This window comes from Danio aesculapii, chromosome 20 (assembly GCF_903798145.1).
Source record: "Danio aesculapii chromosome 20, fDanAes4.1, whole genome shotgun sequence".
Taxonomy (NCBI): domain Eukaryota; kingdom Metazoa; phylum Chordata; class Actinopteri; order Cypriniformes; family Danionidae; genus Danio; species Danio aesculapii.
This window is the reverse complement of record NC_079454.1, coordinates 19,895,049-19,916,730: the sequence shown is the minus strand read 5'-3', so window position 1 is coordinate 19,916,730 and position 21,682 is coordinate 19,895,049. Positions and strand designations below refer to the sequence as shown.

Here is a 21,682-nt window from a genome sequence, read left to right as displayed (position 1 = left end):
GTGTGTGTGTGTGTGGGCTGTGTGCGTGCGTGTGTGTGTGTGGACCCTGGACCACAAAAGCACCACAATATATAAAGCAGCACAACTGTTTAAAATAGAAATTCATAATGTTTTTTGATTATCTGATCTACATAATACAATAACTTCTGAATGATTATGACACTATAAAGGCTCACATAATGATGCTGAAAATGCAATTTTGGCATTAAAGAAATAGGTTACATTTTAAATATATTAAACTGCAAAAAGGTTATTGTAAACTGCAATTACATTTTGCAACTTGTTTACTTTATATTAATAATATAAACACAATCTTATAAATTAGCATAAAAATTGGAATATATGTACAGTGTATTTTTTATACTACCAACTCCAAAACTTTTGCATGGCAGTGCATGATAAGAAGTGTAATGATATAATGACATACCCAGGAGTCATGTTTGATTGGCCGTCTCCTGTTGCTGCTGCGTGGAGATGGAGAAAGAAAGGAGGGGAAGAAGGGCTTCCTCGGTTTGTGCTCCATCAGAGCCTGAGTCTTCTCCTCTGACACAAGACCAAAAATAAAGAGGATTCATAGTCATTTCACAAAATTACAGAAATCAGGCTAATTGTTGCATTAAAATCAAATAAATGTACCTGAAACACTCTTTGGCTCTGATTCAGGTTGAGATTTGGGGTCTGAAAAGGAGAAGCATGTGCGGGCTTTCTTGCCTTTGTCTGCAATGGGACCAAAAGGATATAATTGTATTGTGCTTCTTAAAACATAAACTAATATTTAAACAAATATGGCTAAAAGCCTCACCTTCCTGTGCAATTTCCCAGAGATCCAGAGCTATTTTAAAAGCTTGAGCAACTGTCAGAGTCACAGCCTGAGCCTGAGGAGGACACAAAAAAACTCACCTAATCAAAAGACTTGGGTAATATTTTTAAAGAATTACTTCCTGTCCACAAGATGGCGCTAGTTAACAGCTACACAGTACCATCCGTTGATATTGACACCGTAGGTGAATATGAGACAAGAATGCTGTGAAGAAAGTGTCTTTATTGTTTAACTTTCGATCTTTTGCGTAAAATGTTAATAAAAAATTAAATACAAATAAACATAACTGAAGATGCCTGAGTTAGAAATTTTTGGATGAGATTAAAGACTTTCTTCTTGCAACCTATAAGCTACAATTTTTGAGATTTTCTGACTACACTTTCCCAGTGATTCTTGGAAATTTGTAGCCACTCAAACACCATCGCAACATTGTGTTTGGCACAAAATAGCACACGTCCTCTGTCAGGCTGATTCATTAGGCCACAGTACACGTAAACTGACAGCAATGTCTTCATTATTGCCCTAAACTGGTTGAACAGCGGTAGAAAATTTAGCCACTTCTATTATTAGCATATAAAGTTCAAAAACCCTTTTACAGCTCTATTTTCCCCATTGTGATGAAAGCCTGAACAAGTTTGACCTGTGTTTTCTCATATTTATAGGCTTTTGAAACAGAAATATGGTTGAACAATTTTCCATAGTCAACCTATTGTACTAAAAAATGTGAAGTATCAGTGTTTAAAACTTGTAAAGGCTTTAAAATATTTTTGGTGCGAATGAATGTAGGGGTTGCTAATGATTGTGTCAAGACAGACATTTGCTGTTTGTCCTCAAGGACCAAGGAAGAGCATTTGTCTTCATTTTTTACTATATTTTTCACAATATTTTTTACCAAGGGTGAGCCAGTATTAATGTGGGGCACTTTAGACTTACACAAAACACTGTTCGCTAATTATAAGCTAATCATTAAAGACAACATATTACAGTGATGACAGTGATAAAAGAATACGTCTTTGCAGACACTTACTATTTTCTTTTTTTGGCACAGGAAGGCATGACACTCCAGAGTTTCATTGAACTGGCTTTGAGAGACATAGGCGAAGACCTTATCCTGAGTTTTGTCAGTTGTGCAGTAAGATATTCTGCAGAGATGAGAAATATAAGCTTTTCACTGTGGGTGGACTGTTCAGCTCATATGATCAAATAACACTTACTGTACTGAACAATGTACTGGCAGGGAATTGGTTATGATGACTAAGCCTTTCAATATCGTCAGATTTACAGAGAAATCACATTTTGAACAAGCTGCTTGAAGTTCAGTTATAGAAAAAATTGCACTCTTCTGTAACATGTTGAGCTATTTCTAATTTTAACAGTGGTAATAACTGCAGTTAAGTCTGCAGACCAACCCAGAAAATTCCTGACAAGAACAAATTGTCACAGCATGGGTTTTAAAACTTTCTTCAGTGAAAACTTCTGATAAACCAGACGATGATGATGTCAGTTTATTCATTGGCATTTAAAACCATTATAATACACCAAGTGCAATATTCATCAATTTTATTTTTAAAATAATATTGCAGGGCAGGCCCACCATTTAAAAAAAAATCATTAAAATTTGTAATATAAATATTAAAGAGAGAGTTCGCCCTTCATTTCACTTGATCACAAAATTAGATATTTTGAAGAAAACTGGAAAACCATGGATGTCAATGATGGTTTTCAGCTTTCTTCAATGTATCTTCTTTTGTGTTCAAGCAAATAAAGGAACTTCTAAAGGGTTGAACCAACCTGAGGATGAGTAAATAGTGCCAAAATTTTAATTTTGAGTGAAATATTACATTTTGTATTAAAATTTGGGGTATTTTGGTTTATTGTAATTGGTAACATGGGTAATTTAGGTTACCATTTAGATATTTTTTAAAGATTCAGTAGGAGCTCTGCCACTTTACTGGCGTTTTGGTGGAATAAACAACAGTAACATTAACATCGAGATGTACAGCAGCAGTGAATGTTTGTTGATGATAAGTTCATGGACAGAACAAAATTGTAAGATTATTTACTACAATCTACTATGTGAAGTTGCTTTGACACAATCAAAGTTTTTTTTTGCAGATTTGTCAGCAAGAGCTTGATTATGATTTCACTTTTTAAGCTTTAGTTCGTGTGCAATACTATAATCTTTTATGTGAAGCTTCTTTGACACAATCTACATTATAAAAATGCTATAGAAATAAAGATGAATTGAATTGAACAAAAAAGAAATGCAACCCTTGCGACAAAACTAGACTTTTTATTATTGTGGAACACTTTTCCCCCTTACAAAAATAAATAAATGATAATGTAGACTATGCGTCCATGTTTTTGTATGCTTTTATCTGTTATTTCGTGATGTCTGGAAGATATCCGCATGGGGGGAAACTATAGTAATTTATAATAAACAAGTTTTTGAGTTTTTGTAAGGTCCATAATGTGTACAACTCTTTGTTAATGAATGTTACCGAATACTGTGGCATAGTAAACCGCTAAACTGTGATAAATACTGAAACGTTAACTGAGGTGCATTGATGAGTAAATAGAGACTAAATTTTCATTTTGGGTGAAATAGCATATTACGTATTAAACAGCTTAAAGTTTTTTGGTATTCAGATTTATTGCCATTACATACATGGGTATTTCTAGTTTAAAGTATTTGACATAAAATAACACAGATACAATTATTAAGATAAAAGCTTCCCTGGAAATAAATTCTAATAGCTAAAGTCTCTTAAATGCTATTTGTTGATCCTTTTTCGAAAGACATTTACAAAAATGACTGAGATTCTAAGATATGAAATCATAAAAACAAAAAATATACAATAAAATAAATATAAATCATTAGAGCCATCGTGCTGTAGGCCTAGAGTATGGATTTTGATTATCATTTTAGGAACAGAAATGTAGAGCAGCAAAACCGAAAGAGTTTGTGTGTGTGTAAAATAATGAGATCCATTAAACAAAGACTGGGAGGAGACGGATCAGATCTCACTTCGTCTACAATTGTTAGTGCTCTGCTTCTGATGCACGACCTAAATAGAAATGCCCAAGACTCTCTATTCCCTTTCTCCCTCCTCTTTCTCTCTGTGAACGCGGGGGGTGTGTGGAGAATTATCATTTATTGCAGTCTGTTCTGCACTGCACAGCTTCATTATTGAAGAGTGAGAAGCTGAGAGGGAAGGGAACTATAAATGCCTTAGTGTAGCTTGTTTGTTGCTCCTGAATGAATGGAGGATGTTTTAAACAATGTCATTTGTAACTCAGAGGATCTCCATGAAATTGAATGCACTGCAACTCATTTACATTCTATATGACTTGATTCACTGAGCAGCATTATATGAATAATAATATACAATATATACAGGCCTGGCCTGGTGAAAGGGGTGGTTCTTTTTTCTCAAAAAGTGTTTTTTTTTTTTTTTTTTGCAGTTATTCACCTCATTTTATATTTAATTATGCGGTTTAACCATACTCCATTTAGTGACATTTTAAGCAATATTTTTACCTGTATTAACTTGTCGGATGGTCAATTTTAATGTACCAAAAATATTTTCTAATGATTTAAAATAAAGAAATATGAAAAAACTATATATATATATATATTTAAAATACAAAGTTATTACATCATAAACCATTAGAAAAAAATGTAGCCTGTTGTCATTTATTAGAAAAATTACCAACTGGCCAACGCATTCAGCTTTCCTCAGTCAGAATTTTGCCATTTGAATAAAAACAATTAAAACATAATAATAATAATGCAGAGCTTTATGATTTTTGTCTAGCCTCTCTTGAAAATTTTGAAAATGTATGGATAACAACAACAGCCTAATTACCACAAAAAATAATTAAATAACTTTAATATGGACCGCTTTTGGTGCTTCGGACCATTTCATTGGTCATTTTTTTCTTTCATGAAAAAGATCTAAGAATTAATACATAAGTTAGGCTACTTGTAAAATGTTTTTGCTATTTAACAATAGGTCAATAGCGAAAGTTGACTTAATTTGTGATGGCATAGCACTAAAAAATAGGATAAATGAGAAAATAGTGCAAAAATTCTGGACCAAAAGCAAGTTTTGGACCTTTGTCATTGAGGGGTAGGTCTTTTGAACCAACCCAACCCCCCGGTTAACATCATGCCCAGGGATAGGTTAATGTAAATGTTAGGTTTGCATATGACGAAGCTCATTGCAGTCCCTACCAGCCAATTGTTAGGCTTTAATAAAAAAAATATCTCCATTTGCATTTGAGCATTATAACAGCACACGAACTGAAGTTTAAAAAGTGAAATCATAATCAAACTCTTGCTGACAAATCTGGTGGTGTGAATAAAGCACGCCAGCTGGCCCCAGGGGTTCCTTGGGCATCAGTTCTTGGACCTCATCTTTTCCCAAATTACAGCACATCACCCATCACCCATTCACACGGTTTTCTTATCACTGCTATGCCGACAACACAGAGATTTATTTTTCATTACAACCATATGATCCAAGAGTAGCTGCACAGATCTCATAATGCCTGGAGGACATCTCGGCATGGATGAAAGATCATCACCTACAACTTAATCAGGCAAAAACAGATCTTCTGGTCTTCCCTGCAGCTCCAGGTGTACATTATAATTTCCTCATATAGCTGGGTTAATCGACAAGTATCACTAATTCAGTCTTGGTGTGATCTTTGATGACCAGTTATTTGCACTATACAACATTAGAAAGATCAGATGTTTCCTGACTGACCACACTGGACAACTTTATGTCCAAGCACTTGTGGTTTGTAGACTGTGTCAACAATGTTCTAATGCTGACTTTCATCATGCACCATTAAACAAAATGAAAACATAACTTTTCTGTGAGCACTTGACTACATCTTAAAAAAAAAATAAGATGATCCCTCCCTAACCAAGTTTTTTTTCTAACGTCAGGACCACTTTATTGGTAGCATTTCTTTCTTTCTTTCTTTCTTTCTTTCTTTCTTTCTTTCTTTCTTTCTTTCTTTTTTTCTATTTATTTTACCAGGAAAACCTCTTGAGATTTATCATTTCAAGGCTGTCCTGGATGAACAAAAACAAACAAACAATAAACATCATAGACAACATATCAAAATAAATCAATACAAAATAAAATTAAAGGTAACTCTTTATTTTGATGGTCAATTTGAGTATTAGTAGACTGTCTGCTTAATAGCTGTTGATACTGCTCCTTCAACAGACATTTAACTGACTGTAAGAAAATTTGCAAGTACATGTCAACTTACACTAACCCTAACCCTAATCCCAACCCTAACCTCAACCTAACAGTCTACTTATAATCTAATGAGAATTAGTTGGCATGTAGATGTAATGTAACATAATTCATGAAAACGGACCTTCAAAATAAAGTGTGACCCAATTAAATGAATCCACCATATAATTGTAAAACTTATCAGCTCAAAATAAAATGTGTAGTAATATTGTCAATTGTTTTAAGATATAATAAATGTGTATCCAATAAAAATCATAAAGATAAACATAAAATATACTAAAATTCATAGAGCAAGTACCTTAGCATTGGCAGCTAAAATATGGTACATTGTAAATGTAAATTATGCAACTAAGATCATGTGACTTTAACTGAGTATTGCCTTTTTATGATAAGTTGCTTGATACCCCCATTAGTAAGTTGATTTTGTAAGTCGCTATAAAATAAAAAAGTCTGCTAAATGACTTAATGTATGTGTAAAAGATAGATGGTGGAAAAGTTTAAAGATTTGAAATGACAGATACTGTTTTGCTGCTGCATTGTGATCCCTTTAACATGGTCATTTTCTTTTAATATGATTCTTGTTCTAAATTTACCTTACAAGATTTCAGAAAATAAAATAAAAAGACACATTTTAATGCATAAAAACTAGGGATGTCCATATCCGATAACGTAATCAGAAATCGGTCCAATCACGTGGTTTTAGACTGGATTGGCAATCGGAAGTTACCTGCCGATCAGGACTCGAATATATATTCTCATTATGTTTTTAACACATCTATAATTATGCGGTGCCCAGAGTTACACTCCAAAAAAAATTTTTTTTTACCTGTCCAAACTACTTATTTAAAATGAGCTAAAACAACACAATTCTTGAGATTTCATTGGGCCAACTTAATTTTTTAATATTCAATCCACATAAATTTGTTAAAAGTGTTAATTTAATCGATTTGTGGTGGAACAACATGAATGAATTGTGTGGAACCCTGCATTATTACGGTGTAGAACTCTTTCTTGACTTCACACAGAAACAGCAACACGTGCGGCATGACATCAGTTTGTTGCAGAAACGCTGTTGGTTAAATGCTGGCAAAGTAGAACATGGAAGCAGCTTAAAGCAGAAAGCATGAGTATGTCTGCAGTCTGGAGGTATTATAAAGTTGATGATGATAACATTGCCGTAGCAAACTGTGAGATATGTAATCTTGGGATTGCCTGCAGGGTATCTTAATTTAAGGTGCTATTTGTTTTTATATTAGATTTTGTATATTTACTGTTGCACTAAAGTCCAAAAGTGAAGAATTTATGTTATTTAATACTTGATTGTTCAAGCTACCCCACAGAAGTGCTCTGTTTGTTACCAGAGTAGTTGAATGTTAAAATAAGGTGAATTAAATAAAAAATAAGGAAGATCCTAGATCCGTTTCTTCACACTTGTTTATTCTTTTTTTATGTATTAAGTATTGAACTGGGTTTCGATATCGGTAGATACTCACAATCAAATGACTGAGTATTTGTCATTTTATTTATTTTTATTTTATTTTTTGTTGTATGTATTAAACATTTATAAACACATACACATAAGTATAATCATATTTATTTTATTAAATGTAAAAAAATTAATTTATTAGAAATATTCACATTAATGAAAGCAGTCTGTTACAACTAACAATGAAAGGAAGGCTTTGCTTATTTTAGCCTTGGCAGTGTTTTCATGGCCAATGCCCTGCTGATTCTCCACTCTTGCTGAACACATTACAGTGAATATGACATTCCCCGAATGGGAAAAAAGCCAAAGTGGGGTTTAATCTTTTCATGAACCCCCATCCTGTTATTGCAGGAGCGTAGTGAATCTAATTACACAAATCACTGTGCAGGATTTGAGGCTCAGGAAAATAAAGTCATGCACACAAATACAGATGTTTGCTTTTCAAGAGACAAAAAGTGAAACTGACAAAAATGAAACAAAAATGCCTTTCAAAACACACAACTTATGATTTAATAAAGCTGACAGCTCCTATTGAGCCAAGACAAACAACATCATCTCCTATTATTCACTAAAAATAGAACGGCTGTGGTTTTTTCTTCATTATTTGTATAGTCAGTTATGGAAAGAGGGATGGGACTCAAAGCAGTAAATAAAGATGAGCAAAAGTATTCATATAATCTGAGCTCATATGCTTTCTTCTGCTGAAGGTGACGTATACTGGCAAAAACAGAAAAAAAATGTTCAGTCTAATGTAAAAACAACAAAAATTGAACTTAAAGTGTTTTTATCACACTATCAATTTGCTTCTGTAGATTAATACTACAATACATATTTTAATGGTCTTTTTCCACATAATGAGCCACAAATCTTCAGTTCATGAGCACAACACACACACATTAATGTTGTATTTTATTCATTTATAAAGCTTTTTACAAAGGGATTTGTTCATGCATAATAATCATAATATGCCTGATTATATACAACATATTCTACAAAAAAATCTGACAATTGTGTTTTTGTTTGTTTTGTCTGTTGGCATTTTTTTATGATCTATGGTGTGAAAAAAAGAGATCCCCAGCATCCCCTCTATAAAAACCTTTAGCTGTAATGTGTCAAAAAAATCCATTTATTGCGCTAGAAATAGTCAAATTAGTTCATATTTAATTAAATAATGCCTGATTTGTATATATAAATATTCAAATTTAGTAAAGGGTGTAATTCTAAAAAATGTTTGATATTCTTAAAGGTGTTTTTTTTTAAGCTAATTTTACAATTTCCATAGAGCTACCATTTTTTAATCAATTCAGACGATCTAATGGCCCGTTTCCACTGAGTGGTACGGTATGGTACAGTTCGATTCGTTATGCTTTTATGGTCGTTTCCACTGTCAAAAGGTACCTAAAAGCGAGCCGTACTGTAGCACTTTTTGAGAACCCTTTGCAAAGGGTACCTAGCACAACAAAGTGGTACCAAAAGGTGGAGCTATAGACACAGCTGAACGACATTGGTTTACAGACATATGTCACTTGCCTGTGCAACAAGAATGAAAACAAAGGAACTGCCATGTTTTAAATGCACAGCCAAGACATTACACTGTAATAATATATACATATAATAACGAGCTATGGACAACCCGAGCTTAAACAAACCTTGTTGTCGTCTTGATGAACACCCACAAAGCCAAGAAGAAAAGCAGAATCTGCCCTGTGCCCATAGTTTTTTACAAGGCTGTCTAAAGCGCGAGCAGTTTAGCTTTCTCGCTTGTGTTTGCAGTGTGTCTATATTTGAAATAATAAACTTTTTGAGCTCATGATAATTACTTGCGTATGATTACTGAAGTGCTTCTGACATCTGATCTAAGAAGCCGGAAAAAAACAAAGGAGAAGACGCAAAAAAACAAAGGGGCAGCCTAAAACATGAACAAACTACCATGTTTAACTATTATCATCATCATCTTTTGGACTATTTTGAACTGGGAATGACAGAATTACTCTCTAACAGAGGTTACATATGCTGCTGAAGATTAAAGATTCAGATGAGAGGTTTGCACTGACTGTGGGTTATATGTTGCGTGTAGTTTTTGAACCCAAATAAGGACTAAATGTATGTTGTGTGTAGTTTTTCTGTAATTGGTAACATATCGGAGACTGTAAGGGGCTGTATGTGGTCATATATGTTACATTTATTTATTTATTGTATGTATGTAATTGCAGACATTACAGTAGGCTATTTCGCACATCACCTCGAACCAGCGACCTTCTTGCTGTGAAGTGACAGCACTACCTACTGCACGCCTGCGTCGCCCTTTCACCCATCATTTAAAAAATAGTTATAATAATTGTTTTAAATTAAACACTGAAGCCTAAAGTGAATAACAAACTGGAAAGCTCATTTCCTCAGTCCGAAATTGTCCATTTGATTAATTTAATATTAAATTTGTCTTAAAGCCTTCTTCTAATGGTTTATTCATCCATTTTCTTTTCCTTTATTAATCTGGGGTCGCCACAGTGGAATGAACCGCCAATTTATCCAGCAAATGTTTTTACACAGCAGATGCCCTTCCAGCCACAACCCATCACTGGGAAACATCCATACACACTCTTTCACACGCACACAATCATACACTATGGTCAATTTTAGCATACCCAATTCACCTGTACCATGTCTTTGGACTTGTGGGGGAAACCGGAGCACCCGGAGGAAACCCCCGCGAACACGGGGAGAACATGCAAGCTCCACACAGAAACACCAACTGACCCAGCCGAGGCTCGAACCAGCGACCTTCTTGCTGTGAGGCAAATGTGCTATCCACTACGCCACCGTGTCACCCCCTTCTATTGGTTATTTTCACAATTTATGAAGGCATACTGTCAAAAATAGGACAAATGAGTTCTTATGGGTGTCTTATAGGTGTATTTCGAATTACCTGAACCCCCCAGGCTATGGGCCTGTAAGTGTACAGGACTGTTAAAATTTACAGTAAAAAAACTATTTCATTAATTGCTACAATGTTCATTTACAAACATTTAGGTTAACTCAAAAACTGACTGCACTTATTTTGGCCATTTGTTCATAAACCAATATCTATATCGTCTAAGTAACGTGATCATATCGGTATCAAGAACTATTTTACTTGTGTCCACAAAGAAAATTTGAGTGCGTTATGCTAAAACATTATTTAAAGTCCAGTTTCTTGCCAATTACCAAAGTGACATCAGCAGCTATTATCTTTAAATTAAGCACAATCCAGCATATGGTGATGACTATCAGTTAATAATTTACCCTATTCACCTGCAGTGGCTTTTCATTCAAGGCTCTCTCTTTCTCCTCACTGTCAGGCTCTGAATACCCATGATTCAGTTCTTCATCCTCCAAACTCTTGTTCGAACTCCCCTGCGGCATCGGGTTAAAAAAGCATTTCTTACAGCGCTATGATCTGAAGCTCTCCTGACACCCGTGTTTATTCTCCAGCCGCCTTTGAAAGTCAAACTGAGGCTGTTTGATCAAAGTCTGCACTGCTGATTATATTCTCCCCATTAGAGCTTCAGGGTGTTTTCTTTTATCTGGAGGTGTAACTGTTCCTGGATCAGGCTCATGATGGGGATGTACTGTAATAATTGCAGAGCGGTTTGTCCTGCATCGTGAGTCTAACACAGGAATCCATATGCCCTCACAGTGAAGAGCCAGAGCCCCACTGAGCCTCAGGACGTCCTGCCCATGGATGAGCTCCAAGTGAAGGACGGAGCGTTTGGTGCTAGACCTGATGCTCTGTTGTCATGTGTTGCTAAAAATCATTTTAAAATAAATTATTTTGACTTTCAATGCTATTAAAATATCTAAATATACATTAAACCATTAATTTATATTAGGACTACAGTATGTTGGTTTCTAATACAGGGTCATGAATCAATGTATATTTATTTCACCTTTGGAAAATATATATTTAAGTTGTAAGCATAAACCTTAATAAATACTGCTTAGCAAACTAATAAAGAAGAAAATGTCAAAGATTTAATTTGCTTTAAAGGTGGTGTATGTAAGCTTTTGACTCTTCTATAGCATAAAATACCATAATATGTTAACAGATATTTAAGAAACATGTCAAGAACATTCTTGTTTATCTGAAAAACAATGCTGAAGTAAGATATTCTTCTTTGAGAATGTCTGTATGGAATGCTGTCTTTGTTTTGGTCCATTTAACCTGCCCAATGCCAGTTTAGCTAATTATATTTCAGTACCTGGGTTGCCCTGTTGGAAAACAGTGTATTTCATTCATTAATTCATTCATTCATTCATTCAGAATGGTTCTCAAAACATGCACCTGTGACTGAAATGCGACCTCTGGTGGTCAGCAAAAGCCTCCAAAATGAGATGTAGATTCAGAGTTCCACATGAGGTTATTAATTAGCAAATAATATAAATATTACTTATGTAGACATTAGGCATGGGCCGGTATAAGAATCTGACCGTATGATAACCTTGGATAAAAATATTACAGTATCACAGTATTGTGCTCACTGCTCTAAAATATTTTTTTTGTAAATGTCTGAGAAAAAAACAAAAACATTTTTCCTCTTTGAACACAATATATTTAATTTTTTGAATGATTTATAATAGTTTTGAACAGTAAACATGTCAGGCTAAATAATTCAATAGATTAATTGACTTCTGCTGTCTTCATTTGTTTAAAAAAAAAAATACAGATTTCTTTACAATTTAAAACAGCATCTTTGGATATCTTTTCTGCTGGAGATACTGTTGACCTAAAAAAATATAAATCTTACACATAACTTAGAAACGGTATTACAGAAAATTTTGGCGGTTTTAAACCTTGACTTTTGCAAACCGCAGTATACCTTGAAAGCGGTTATCGTCCCATGCCTAGTAGACATTAGGTGAGCAGGTTACATTGTAACCTGTCCTAACAACACGCTACATGATGAGATTTGCAGTGATTAGCAATTTGGCTGTTTGCACCAGACAGAAATTTAAATATAGCCATTCAGAAGCAGAGAATATGCACTCACTCACGAAATGGTAGGGTTTATAATCTAATTAATGCATATTAACATACTTTAACATACTTTAACATTACTAAAAGTAGATGCTGAATCACTGATATGGGATGGTTTGCATTATTTTACAGTTCTAAACTTCAATTTCAAGTAGTTTCTGAAGGTCATCTGGCAACCTGCGTTTGCATTTGTTTTAATTCAGGAATGCAATTCCTAGTTCAACCACTGGGTGTCAAACTTACATACTCCACCTTTAAGTAGCATTTTAGTTTGAATATCAAATTATATAAAAACTACAGTATATTGTGCATTTTGTGCACAGCAAAACACAAGATTTGATAATGCCATACATTTTAAGAGAGCTTTAAAAAAAAATTATAAGTAATCACAAAATCAGTAATTGTAGGCTGATTTCAGGTTTAAATGTCCCTGAAATATAATGTAGGGACTAATTAAATATCTTGATTTTATTTTTGTATCCAGGGCGGCGATGTGGCTCGGTGGTTAGCACTGTCGCCTCACAGCAAGAAAGTCGCTGGTTTGAGCCCCAGCTAAGTCAGTTGCCGTTTCTGTGTAGAGTTTGCATGTTCTCGCTGTATTCGCATGAGTTTCCTCCTTGTGCTTCGGTTTCCCCCACAATCCAAAGACATGCAGTACAGGTGAATTGAATAAGCTAGATTGGCTGTAGTGTATGTGTGTGAATATAAGAGAGTGTGGGTGTTTCCCTTTACTGGGTTGCAGCTGGAAGGGCATCTGCTGCGAAAAAAATAAAACAAATTCTGGATAAGTTGGCGGTTCATTCCGCTGTGTTGACCCCTGATAAATAAAGAGACTAAGCCGAAAGAAATGAATGTCCTCTTTGGAATCTTTTTCCTCCCTGCTGTAAGTGTAAACCACAAAAATAGTGCTTAGAACAAGATTAATAATAAAAAGAACAACAAATAAACCAATTAAGAATCAAGAAATGTATTTAATTATATATCGTCTATATATTTGTTTCTCAAATAAATATATTTAATTTTAATCTTATTTAATTAATCACTTTGTATTAAAGAGTAAAGAATATACAGTACACAAACCTGCTATTTGTTTAAATGCAAACCTCAATAAGCAGTGTTTAACAACGCATCTACAAAGCCTGTTTTCCAGAACATTTCAATTTTACTGGAAAACAAGGAAAAACACTGATTATAAAAAAAAGACTGTCAGGGTGTGTGTGTGTGTGTGTGTGTGTGTGTGTGTGTGTGTGTGTGTGTGTGTGTGTGTGTGTGTGTGTGTGTGTGTGTGTGTGTGTGTGTGTGTGCGTGTGTTTAAGTTTAAATATGAGAGTAAATGAGACAGACCAGAAAGAGAGAGTCATAGGGATGCGGGACAGGTTTTTACGGTGGCGGATTAAAGAGACAGTGATTCCTGTTTCTCTGTCTGGTGTCTCTGATAAGGAGGATCAGCAGGGGCTTCTCTATGCACCCCTCATCAGGACCACCGAATAATGCACTCCCCCCTCTGTGCCACCATATCACATTTATAAACAGCCCTCAACATCAGCATTTGTTTGACACACTCAGACGTCAATGATCGAGCGGTTTGTGATCTCACTGTACAGTTCATGTGCTTCTACAGCCCTTGACCCACTAAAATAATCTTTAAACTATTGATCTGAAAGCAGGGACAAAAATCCTCAAAACACACAAAGAAGAAAAGTGCTGTTTGTTCAAGATAAAGGTATTATTTAATATATCAGGATATAAATTTTAAATTATATACATAAATATAAAAATAAAACAATTATTGGTCAAAGACTATAGTATACAGTTCAAGTCAGAATTATTAGCCCCACTTTGAATTTAGTTTTCTTTTTTTAAATATTTCCCAAATTATGTTTAACAGAGCAAGGAAATTTTCACAGTATATCTGATAATATTTTTTCTTCCGGAGAAAGTCTTAATTGTTTTATTTCGGCTAGAATAAAAGCAGTTTTTAATTTTTTAAAAACCATTTTTAGATCAAAATTATTAGCCTCTTTAAGCTATATATTTTTTCGATAGTCTACAGAGCAAACCATCGTTATGCAATAACTTGACTAATTAACCTAACCTGCCTAGTTAACCTAATTAACGTAGTTAAGCCTTTAAATGTCACTTTAATATTAGAAATGAGTTATTCAAAGTATTATGTTTAGAAATGTTGAAAAAACCTTCTCTCTGTTAAACAGAAATTGGGGAAAAATAAACAGGGGGGCTAATAATTCTGACTTCAACTGTATGAGTCATATTGATGTCCATGTAAAATCGATTTTACATATGTGATTTTATATAGAATGCATATCATATCCAACCTAAAGTTTTAACTTCAGTGGTTCAGATAACTTTTTGTGAAAATAAAATGTAAACTATTGAGTGCAATAATGTTTAACTGTCATTCAGATGTATTTATGCAAAATTAAAACACTTATTTTTACCTATACTTAATAAAATATAATGATGTTACAGCTTGACGTTGTGTGGACGTTACCACTATTGACATTTATCAGACATTGGATTTTGGTTGCCATACCTGATGAATAAATGTCAGTATTTGACGTTAATATGACGTTGGTTTTAGATGTTGGGTCGACGTTGGATTTTGGTTACTTTCTAACAACCTAAAATTGACCAAATATCAGCATCATTTGATGTCATTATTGGACATCAAAATAACGTTGTCCTTAGAAACTGGCTAGACGTTAAATTTTGGTCACCTGACATCATGACCAAAATTTAACCTAATATTAGCGTCTAATGACGTTGTGTGCTTGCTGGACAATAACTTGATGCACTACAGAATGTTATATTTACACATATCCACAAATTACATATAAACGCATGTTTTCAACAGCATAATACTCACTACTCTTGAGTACTTTGGTAAGGTCTACTTTTTACTCATACTTTGAATAATATTTACAACAGATACTTTTACTCTACTTGCACTACATTTTTTAGGCAAGTAATGGTACTTTAACTTGAGCATGATTTTTCTGTACTCTTTCCACCACTGGCTGTGACAAACAAACAAATGTATAAAACCCAATGGTTTAATGGTTAATGGCAAAGTAAAACGTAAACTTTCTTTTCTTTTTGTACTATAATGTTTCACTGAGTGACATTTTACTGGGTGTCTTGTTTATTTCAAAGTAAAAATGTATGTTAATGTTTTTTGGTTTTGTTTGCTAAACTGAATTTAGTACATTTAAAATTATGTCACATTTTATTTTGGGTCAGCAAGACATTTGCTTTTACTTTTCACTTTTAATTAATATTTTTATACACCAAGAATGCATTGAATGTTAAAGTAAGGATTCTAAAAAACTAATATTAAATTAAGAAAATTACATAACTGATTAAAAAAAAAGTATTAAAAAATTATTTTAAAAAAGTAGAAATCATTGTTTTGCTAACATATTTGCTGTTATAAACACTGATAATAAGAAATATTTATTGACCAGAAAAATCATCACATTAAGATAAATTCTGATGGATCATGTGATGCTTAAGACTGAAGTAATGCTCTGAAAAATCAGCTTTGGATCACAGAAATAAATTACATTTTAAAATATATTCAAATACATATTAGTTATTTCAAATAAGAATAATATATCACCATTTACAGATTGTTCTATATTTTTAATTTTGTATTTTAAAAAAGCATTAAAAACATCTTACCAACCCCCAAACATTTCAACAAAGCATAATTACTTAGATCACATTTAAGTTTACTTATCATTTTTCAATATAACTTCTCTTGTGTTTAACAGAAGAAAGAAACTCAAACAGCTTTGAAACAACTGTTTGGGAAAATGTTTTTTTCTTCTATCGAAACCAATTAATTTACAGCACACATTATTTTTAAATAATGCTAATAATCTTTGTACCTGTAAATGGACACATCCTCAACGAGGTCATTAGTCTCTGTGTCTGCGATGATGATTCCTTTGGGGGAAACAGTGAGGGTCACTTTCCGAAACTTCTTTGCGCTGGCCCGAGCCTGCGTGAGGTTCACAAGAACAAACCTTTTGTGTGAATTTTAAACAAACATATTTGTCACAGTCAACTCGAAAATGTCACTCATAACTCACTGACCATGAACAATAACCTGTAAAGGTCAGTGAAATCTGTGTGGGCTATTAACTTGAGGCCCATGAGTACTGTGCAAGAGACAAACAAAGACAAAAGTCCATATTGGTGATTCAATAGCTGGTAGATTATTTCTTTATATTATTTTTATTACAGCTGGTAGATTTTTTTTCTACATGAATTTTTAAAATGATTTTAATAATTTGTCTCTCATTGTCAAGATAAAATGATACAGACCGTAACAATATATTTTCTGCAAAATTGTGTCATAAAGCTGAAATTAATGAATTCTTGTTGTCCACCTCAGAACACTTTTTTTGATTATTTATAATTGTGTAAATCAAAATATTTTATCTTATGTTTTTTTTTGGCGTTATTTCCCTTATTTTATATATAAAATTCCTAAATAGTCATTTTCCTAACTCTACAATGTTTTGTTGAGCTTATAAACCTAGAAAAAAATTCTATTATCATTATTTGGGACCGTGCCATAGATTATACATGACTGAATTAAGCAAAAAATTTCTTCTAAACTACTTTTCCTACTAAACCTATTGAAACCTATTAATTATGTAAGATATAGGAGATGATGTCACTTTCTCTCACTGATAAGATCTAAACATTAAAAGTATGTTTCATCAAAAACGTGGTATCAAATCATGCAAGAGTTATTTTGTAACACATCAAAACCATTAGCAGATTACCAAAAGAAACGCTCTGGTTACTAAAGTAACCCTCATTCCCCGAGGGGGGGAACGGAAATGCTATAATGGATTTAATCCACTTATAGGTATTTCGTTCAGAAAGCCAATTGTCTGAAAGTGTATGTAAACGGGCCTATGAAATGCCAATGAGTTGGCAGCATCAGCTTGCACAGCTGATGCTTGTTGTAATCAATTAAACCAATATAAGCACAGCGAGAGCAAGGTGAGGCATCTTTTTTAGCTGAAGAGACTAAACTCACAGCTAGGGGACAATCATTATCGCGATGCAATATAGCATTTCCGTTCCCTGCCTTGGGGAACGAGGGTTACTTTAGTAACCAGAGCGTTCCCCTTCGGATGTGGAAATTCAATGCTATAGTGGATTTAATCCACTTATGGGGAAATGTCTGGTAGACGCCATAATCACTGCATCTTATCTTTGCCTCAGATGAGAGGTTAGCCAGGCAAGCGTGAGCACACCTGCATCATAGAGAGGCGCGGTCTTCCAACGTGTTCCCTGGCCCTTACTTATCCCACTTCAATAGACATATTTTTCGGGAGCCGCAAAGCATCTAGATTATTTCCAGGAATTTAAATACGACAGTACGTTGGGAAAGCGTACAGTCCCGATAGGGAGGACGCTGCGGAGGCCACCTGCTACCCAAGTGGGGAGATGTGATGGCAGGATATATGGACTAGCCCTGAGAAGGGGGAGTAGGCTTATAATAAGATGGTTAGCGGAGAGGGAAGACATGGGTCCGCCTGTGAGGGGGGACTGCACCGTGGCTGAACAGGCATATGGGATCGCCTAGTGGGGATCACGCATAGCAGGCACCTATACTCAAAACGCGGGCTGACCAGAGGGCAGACCTACAACATAATGGGCCAGCAAGTGACTTCTCCACTGAGTCAGTGCTGGGGGCCTCGGAGGAATCTCTGCAGGGCTCACCTAAGTTGGGAACTTTACTGACAGAGTAAATAAGCGCACGTATCTCCGCGTTAGGGAGATGGCGCAGCAAGAGTGTTCCAACACCTTAACCGAGTTGTTTCCTCAATCACCAAGGGTTACCCTTAAGGAAACCGGCTCCACTCGTAGATTGTAAAACCTTGCAAATGTATTAGGTGTCGCCCAGCCCGCAGCTCTACAGATGGCGGCGCATGCACTCGCCCAAGAGGATGTGATGCTCCGAGTGGAGTGCGCAGGCACTCCTGTGGGACACGGCTAGCCCTGGCTCTGGTAAGCAAGGGAGATGGCATCCACTACCCACTGGGCCAACCTCGATACGGCACTTCCCTGCTGTCGACCACCATAACAGACGAAGAGCTGCTCAGATGATCTAAAGCTCTGAGTTCGGTCCAGATAAATTCGCAAAGCGAACTGGACAAGTAATGAAAGGGCTGGGTCTGCCTCCTCTGGGGGCAGCGCTTGCAGGCTCACTAAATGGTCTTTAAACGGTGTGGTAGGAACCTTGGGCACATATCCCGGGCAGGGTTTCAGGACAACGTGAGAGTCACTGACGGAAATGCCTCCAGGTCCCCAACCCTCTTAATCGATGCCAGCACGACCAGCAGAGCTGTCTTCAGGGACAGAAATCTTAAAGTTACTGAGTCGAGTGGTTCGAAGGGATCTGTACACAGGCTCGTGAGAACGAGGGCGAGATCCCAAGAGGGCATGAGTGAGAGTGAGAGGGCCGAGCAATCCGAGGATGGAGCGCTTCTCTCACTTGGAGCTTGGATGCGTGGAGGAGCGAGAGGTCCGCAAGCCCGAGGGCGGCAGATTTACTTCCACTGTAACCCTCAGATGTGCCCGAGTGCCCAGCCGTGGAGCGGGAGACATCTGGGCTGGGTGGCTCTTTTGCAAGAGCGACCCACAATCTTAACTGCGCAACAGACATGCCGCCGTAGTGACGGCATGCACTGCCCGCGAGCACTGCATTACATGCTGGACCCCAGACATGCAACGCAGTGCTCGTGCCCATCATTCGAGAATAGGAAACCACTGCATCCAAAAACGCACGGTCGGAGAGATGTCCTGAAAAGGATGCGCTGCACGACTGTGTGGCTCTTTTAGGTGAAAGTGCAATATACAAACCGCTCTGGAGGACTGGACCCAAAGAACGCCAGGCAAGGGAGAACCCCAGCTCGACTGTCTGCTGCTGCATGTACACACTCTGGACCGGGAGACTGCTTTCGTTTGCTCGAAATCGCTGGATATCAGCAGGAGGAACCCTCATCGACTCTCTCAGAAGGCTGTAGAAGTCTCTGAAGCGAAAAGGATGCCTCTCCTTGCTTTCCCTGTGCTTTTATTGCTAAATTTATTGCAACAAGCATCAGGTGCGCAAGCTGATGTTGCCAACTCATTGGCATTTCATTGGCCCATTTACATACTCTTTCAGACAATTGGCTTTCTGAACAAAATCCCCATAAGTGGATTAAATCCATTATAGCATTTCTGTTCCCCATCTGAAGGGGAACACAGTATTTGTCACTGATCTCCAGTGAGTTGTTTAATAGTCTTTAAATTATGATTTATTTAGTTGCATCATGTGCTCTTAGCATTTATGCTTGCAAGAAGGATTTTTGGTTATAAAGTTTACAATTGTCAACTCTGTTACTAAAGCCCAATCCCAACTCTATTTTCATACCCCTTCCTTCCCCTTGGCCCTTGAAACAGAGTGTGAAGGAGAAGAGCTTCAAAATTTACCCTTAAGAAATGCGACAGCACTACAATACCTGCACACGGCATCAAATGTCATCGTGATCTCTTGCCTCATATGAGAGATAGTTATTCCAGTTGCGTTATTTTTTGGTATTTATCTTCAGGAAATCACTGAAAGCATATATCATGTTATCATAATGATATAATGTGGCAACAAGATCGTAACTATACTGTGCATTTACGCAGTGGCCATATTCATCTAAGTAAACACACAAAAACAACCTTAACATTATAGCAGACACTGTAAAAAGCTCATTCTCAGCCACTAGATTTTTCTGACAGGGGATTCCAGTGTTATCGAGTGTCAGAATGTTGTGGATGTGATCTCCTTAATTCCGTGTTCAGCCATGTTGTCGTTGTAGATGGTGTATTCTGGGAAATTTTCATACCCCTTGGTTTCGAGTGTGGTCCTGAAAAATCTCTGTTTCAAGGGGTATCTAGCCCTTCCCCTTAGCCCTACGCCTTCACCCAAAAACAATTGGGTAGGGGAAGGGCTAAGCGGTAGAATTGGGATTGGGCCTAATATAACATGGTTGAAAAAAAAACTTAATTTAAAATTAAACAAAAAAAAAAATGAAGTAAAATAAATAAAAAATACCTGTTGTTTATTTGATTAAAAGAAAAATTAAGATGTCACTTAATTATTCAAATTTAAGCCTAGAAAAATGTATTCTAAAATGTATTCTTTTTTCCTCTTAACCTAATGAAATGTAAAATATATCTCCAATTATAGAATCACCCACACATTAAAGTCATCTTCTGGCTGGTTCAGTGTGATCTGGTACATGAACACTCTGGTTCATCAGTGCAGGGCGAAAGGAGGCCAACATGTACGCGGATGAGGGGAAATTATGGTTGAAACGCAGAAGAGGAGAGAGAAAGGGCTTGTCAAGGACAAAGGAAATCAGGCAAAGCGTATCTGGGGGGCCTTTTTGCTTCCCCAAGAGACAGTAAACACTGATTTGAACACAAATGAAGCTCAGCTCAAGGATTCACAGTCTGACGGTTAGTTCGGAGAGAGCAGCTGAGCTCTGATTTTATTGTGCTGGAAGCAAATCTGTTTGTCTTTTGCTTTCTGAGGAACAAGGAAACATTGGGTATTTAAACAGGACACAGAATGTACTGAAAGTCTGTTATTCTTTTGTGTTCTCATCAAAAAGTAATGAATAAACAGTTGCTTCACTTCAAAAAATGCTGCATTCCACACAATCCCTTCCTGTTGTCCCAACACAAATCGAATAGAATAAGTAGTTTGAACAACCAGTCAAAATAATTTTTTGAGTGTAGGTGAACAATTATTTACGTGATTTTACCATTTTGACTTTATTTCTCACAGTCTGATTTTAAACATCTCAAATCTCGCTTGAACCACTGCATGAAATAGAATAATAAAAGCACAGTTGTGTTTAAATCTTGACATTCCGGGTTTATGTTTCACAATTTTGAGTTTATGAGTTATGCGTCTTGCAATTATATCCCACAATTATGAGTCAATAACCAGAAGTTTTGAGTTTACGTCCCGCAATTATGAGCCATCATTTAAGCGCAAT

At 35.9% G+C, this 21,682-nt stretch overlaps 1 protein-coding gene across 2 annotated transcripts in view; it reads right to left on the bottom strand.

The window, feature by feature from the left end:
* si:dkey-71h2.2 (low density lipoprotein receptor adapter protein 1-B) overlaps nt 1-21,682 on the bottom strand; it is a 72,428-nt gene that overhangs the window by 11,552 nt on the left and 39,194 nt on the right. For both annotated transcript variants that reach the window (XM_056445276.1, XM_056445275.1), the window contains exons 3-7: nt 16,508-16,620; nt 1,848-1,962; nt 803-875; nt 637-717; nt 428-543 (exon numbers count right to left, since the gene is read on the bottom strand). In XM_056445276.1, the coding sequence (XP_056301251.1) occupies nt 428-543; nt 637-717; nt 803-875; nt 1,848-1,962; nt 16,508-16,620 (498 nt within the window). The remainder of the gene's footprint in view (nt 1-427; nt 544-636; nt 718-802; nt 876-1,847; nt 1,963-16,507; nt 16,621-21,682) is intronic.